The 5,489-nt window shown below is 46.6% G+C and overlaps 1 protein-coding gene across 1 annotated transcript; it reads right to left on the reverse strand.

The window, feature by feature from the left end:
- Nucleotides 1-924: 924 nt before the first annotated feature.
- Nucleotides 925-4,628, reverse strand: LOC135910220 (thrombin inhibitor hemalin-like). Its single transcript, XM_065442275.2, has 3 exons — nt 4,469-4,628; nt 2,103-2,321; nt 925-1,040 (listed from the first exon to the last, which is right to left on the reverse strand). The coding sequence occupies exons 1-3, from the start codon at nt 4,512-4,514 to the stop codon at nt 1,036-1,038; spliced, it is 270 nt and encodes an 89-aa protein (XP_065298347.1). The 5' UTR covers nt 4,515-4,628; the 3' UTR covers nt 925-1,035.
- Between the last annotated feature and the right edge of the window lie 861 nt (nt 4,629-5,489).

The raw sequence follows: 5,489 nt of genomic DNA on the forward strand, positions 1-5,489 counted from the left end.
CCGAAATATTTTTTACATTTCATGTGCTGCGCTAGCATTAGGAGTGTCAAAATGAAAAAAGAAGAGTGTGCTTCAAGTGTCGGAAGCCATTGACGTGGTAGAGGGGATGGGAGAGCTTGAATTAGCGTGTATTTTTTATATAGAGTGGTCCGGAGCAGGCCGCCATCAGTGGCACCACCCTCCTCTAAGGGGCAGGACGAGTGCGGAGGGAGCATTGCAACGTGACGAACGCGGTTTAAATCAAGGATGCGGGACCTCAGAAAGGTGTGGTGTATTGCTAACGCCCTCGCCTTTGGCGCTAAATCGCCACTGAATTTATAATTTTAAAGTAGTTTTAAACTGTTCACCATTATTTAAACCGTAAAATTCACGAGGCCCGGCTATTCGCAAGAACGCGTCACCGTGGGCGGTGCAGCTGCAATACAAGCACTTTTTGTTGAGTACGTGCAACCAAGCTTTGCATTCAAGGGCCCTGTTACGGCACTAGTGCCGCCGTAATCTATACATTTTACTGCGTCATCCTTTCACATCCAAACTCTATGGTCATGGCACAGACCACAAATTGTTGTCATTACTTTAATCGTAATCGTTGTATATCTTACGCAATTTGCAGCGCCTGATTTTCTGGGCCCGTAGCAGCGCATTATTGCGTGAATCTTTCTCATTTTTTTTTCATCCGTTTTATTCCCTTTACCCCTTTCTTCAGCACAGGGTTGCCAATCGGTACTTACACTTCCTAACCTCCCGGCCTTTGCTCCCCTTTTGTCTCTCTCTCTTCCTACAGAAAAGATATCGGACACGAAGTGCCTTGAAGCAGTCAGTTTCACTTCTCAAAATTACATGTTCATAGCAGTGTGAAATGGAGCATCACTCAGGCCACATGCCATGTTTATTATAATTTTATACACTAGCGAGCAGACAGTGTACAAAATGGAACGGCGAAGCCAGTTTATTTCAGGACGGGTACTACATGAAGGTGTTTCTTGGGTACCAGTCCGTGCTCGGGGTTTCTTTCGCGGATGTCATCCAGCTGGATCAACCTGCAAACAAACAAAAATGTCCATCACGACGGTGACTCTTATTCGACAACGAAAGACAAACAGAATTATGAGGAACATAAGATACAAGGAAACAGACTAGAAAATAGTTAATGCGATTGCCTCGATTCGCTAGAAAGCGAGGGTTTCAATAAATGCATCAATAAGGTTCCTTTTTAAGCATAGCGAGCCTCGGTGATAGGTATAATACATAGTGTGACGGTCTTTCAATTCATGTGTCAATGGAAATGCAAAAGATGCAGTTCATTCCTGCGGCACAATCCATAATGCTCCTGAGAAAAAAGATATTTCAATTTAATTTCAGTTGTTCAGTTTGTGCTCTAAGCTCCGTTTGACAGGCAGTGTGTAATTGCCCACACATGCATTAAGCCCTGAGTAAAAAAAAATATTTGAACTTAATTTCAATTGTTCAGTTTGTGCTGTAAGCTCCGTTTGACAGGGCGTCTATAATTGCCCACACATGCATTCAGCCACGTCCGCTAACCCGCACCATATTTCCTCTCCAGGAAACGCACTTTCATTTAAGCACCTGTAGCATGTCTGTGCAGCGTTAGTTGTAACGAACCTATTAGTGCGCAATCATCTGCTCTGAGTGGTGCTTCACTGAATTCACTGACGTTTACACAAGCGTCCAACCACACAGCTGTGCTCAAAATAGAAACTCTTCAGCTAACCTATAGCTCCACACCTCCCAAGCTATGCCTTGACCCGGCACGGTGCCTTAGCGGCAATGGTGTTGCGCTGCTAAGCACGAAGTCGCGGGATCGAATCCCGGCCGCGGCGGCTGCATTTCGATGCGGCCGATATGCCAAAACGCTCGTGTCCCGTGCATTGAGGGGACGTTACATATCTTGTGGTGGTCAAAATTACCCTGAAGTGCCTCACTAGGACGCGCTTCATATTGCAATTGTGGTTTTTCCGCGCTAAACCCCAGCATTCCAATTACAACTACAAGTAATGCCACAACTTAAATGAACTCATGTCAAAGGAGTCAGTGTCGTTATACTGCCACAAATCCTGTCAAAATCTTTAGCAGACACTTACGGAGGCAGGCGATCTCGCACTCCCTCATGGTTTGGTATCTGTTCTGGTTACCACCGCATCCTCCGTAAATGAACTGCTTGCATTCGCCGGCAGCCACGTCAAAATACCAGCGCAGGAACGAGGCCTTGCACAGACCGGTCACCGGGGCCGGTCGGCAGCCCACGTCGAAGTCCACGCCGCGGTACCAGTCCTCCACGTCCAGCTCTCCGGCGGCCATTGCTGCAAAGAACTTCGTAAGCATCGCCTCCGCGCAAGAATTTAACAGGGTTGAGATGATTGGACAATGCTTGTAATGGGTCCATGTGTGAAATTGCATTATGACTCAAGTACGAACGTAACATAACAGGTTGGCACAAGCCACTGTCGTGCCCCCCTCTGTTAGTCTGCGTTTTGTGTTCTTGCGCTTTGCACACAACAGTGCACTGCCAATAAGTCTTATCGTCCATTCTTGCGATGTTGTCCGTGAGTCATAAACAAAGAGAGAAGGAAAAAGCAGTTGAGGTGAACCCCACACGCGTCTGGTTTGCTATCCCACAAAGGAGAAAGGGAGGTTAAAGGGTAAAAAGGAAGGAGAGAGAGAGAGAGCATTTAGGATTGCGATTCATCTAGACGTGCACATCGACGCTACCGTTGGTCGCAGGTCTGCCGTCTTCAGGATCTGCAGCTGCTCGCGTGTTGCTTTCTGTGCCTCACGTATTGGTTTTCGTAGTGGGGCTGCACCACATGGGCAAAACACATGAGGACTATGTCCATATAAATGATCGCTGTTATGCTGGCCACAAGTGGAGTAATGGGAAGCTTTCAACAGCCACCGTGGCTCGCCGGTATTCCTAATTTCAAAGTGTGCTGACATTCCAGTGGACTGCTAGAGGTCTCACGTCTTAGATCAAACGCTCCTCCACGCGCTTTCAACGCAATGTATCCAGTACTTAGCGTAATCTATATACTATCTAGCAATAAATGCAACTATGGTGACGTTCAACCCTCTTATGAAGACACCATTCAAAAAGGGCAGGTGCTAAGCGGTAAGTACTAAACTTCTGCACTCGCTTTGTGCAAAACCAGTCGTCTACATGACGCCCCTACAAACCCTGCAAAAGTATTTCTCTGTAGGCAATGCTATACAACTCCATTAATTTTTCGCCCGTTTCCAACTTTGTGCTTTAAAACAAGCAACAATGCTTCAGGGATGTCAAGGTCAATTTTTTTCAGAAACCTAGCTATCATTCAAGATAATAGATGCGTATGGTCACAAACCAACTTGCTGGCTACATAAAATTCTGTTAGTGTGACGTAGTGGTGACGGTGAACAACGATGCAGAGTCAAAACTGTAAGTTAATAATTGAACTATTTACTGGGCTAACTCGTGCCCAGAAAAATGAGTAACACTCACTCGCAAGGATAGTGGCGAGCAAAGTCGGCGATCGTCGAAAACTTGATCCACGGGTCAAGCGCGTCGGCTTTAAGACATCAGTCGTTGAAAGTTCCAGCGTATTCGCTGATGCCCGCACGCCTTCCGAAACTACTAAACTATTCGCGTCGCGCATGCAATCAGATTACACAAGGCTCGGCGGGAATATACACAACAGCTAGAATCAACGACAACATTCGAGCAAATTTGAAATCACGCAGGCGCGTCTTACGCTGAGCCATTACGTCTGACATTTTCTAGTCAGGGAGAAGCATTGAATCCGGTTTGACTCCATTAATTGGGACATGTGCCATGACGAAAGTTAAAATGGTGTATAGTGAAACTTGGTTTAATGTTTACAATTACAACGTTATTGGCCTTGCGACTATTGCCCGTTTTCAAGTATAACCCAGCCGATGCGACTGAACGGTGCTCTTTTACCATACTGGCCGATATTAAGGTATGTCTAGTAACCCGCGAGAAGTCCTTTGAAAAGTGTAACCTGAAATCGTAGCTGCGCGGACACTGCGATACCTGCCAATTGTTAATCAAATCGATATTTCGCTTTTGGGCCGTTTCTTTCTCACTGCGAGGCACAAACTCTGAACGAACTGTGCGGAAGTTACACAGTTTCAGTTCAGATTGCCGGTTAAATGAAGTGCACTGGTTTGAGAGACCGCTTATAGTGCCCGTGTGCATTGCCCCATATGCACCTCATCGTTTTCTCTTTCTCTTACCCCTTCCTTTTCACCCAGTGTAGGGTAGCAAAGCGGAAATTCGTGTGGTTGACCTCCCTACATTTTTTCTCTCTCGATCACTCTCTCTGTCTCTCTCTCTGGTTGCCGGAACTGCGACGCCGACAGGCAACACAGATGAAACGAAATTGCACCATGACGGTAAACTTACAACGCAATAGGCGTGTCTCACGGTTCAATAATAGTGAGCATGGCTTACCAATAAAGACACAAGTCAAGAAGCCGGAAATCAGAGCTGCGTTCATGCTTTTAAGCTTGGGCTAACGTCCGAAACGGCGCTCACAAGGCAATCTCTGCAAATTGCTTTCCCGCAATGAACTGACATACTCGGCACATGCCAAGCTTTTATGCTCTCAGGCACAGTGAAAATATCGCGAATGAAAACAGCTGCCGTCCAGCACATGCAGTTACCGCTGATAACGCGCACGCAGGTCACTGATCCGGATTGAGGTCGATAACAAACGAAAGTATACAGGCTGACGGGAATGGGGTGACTTAGTACGGGAAGAGAGATAAACGCTGCAACGCCCTAGTTTGAACATGTGCGTGACCTATTATGTCGCCGCGCTTAACTATCGTAAGGGGTGCGAAATGACAACTGTTATTCAGGGAGTTGCAATGGAGGACGCTCTAAGATGTAAGCTGGGCTTTCCGCTTCACATGCGGCTGACCTAAAAATGTAATGCCATCATTTGGTGCTGTCGGTATGTAATAAATAAATATGAGGAGGATATGAAAGAAAACAACAACAGCAGATATGCGAGACCTCGTGGAGTCACAGCTCAATTTCCAGCGGAGCTGCTTCTTTCTCGCAATTGGATTAAGAGCTTCAGTTGTCTTAAGCTAAACCGCACTCGCTAAACTATGGCGTATTTGGCCTAATCCATGGAAACTGGTGCGCACGGTCACGTGTTTTCGTGCACAAATTCTACGCGACATGACGCACGCACCAATCGCCTAAAAAGAACGTAGCAGTTACGCCCGAAAGGCGAAACATCGATTGCGATAGCAATGTATCAGACATCCATGTGAAGTGGGGATAGTACTTTTATCGACCGTATCAACGTGTAAACATTCGCTTGTTAACTAAATTAACAAGCATGGTTTCAGCGGTCACAGCAAGCATCAGCACACCACACTCGACGACCGGGGACACTCGCTGTTAAAACGCTGGCGTGAAGAAGCGCGGAAGCAGCAGCGAGCGAAGTGACCTTCGTGCT

Source organism: Dermacentor albipictus, chromosome 10 (genome assembly GCF_038994185.2).
Source record: "Dermacentor albipictus isolate Rhodes 1998 colony chromosome 10, USDA_Dalb.pri_finalv2, whole genome shotgun sequence".
Taxonomy (NCBI): Eukaryota; Metazoa; Arthropoda; class Arachnida; order Ixodida; family Ixodidae; genus Dermacentor; species Dermacentor albipictus.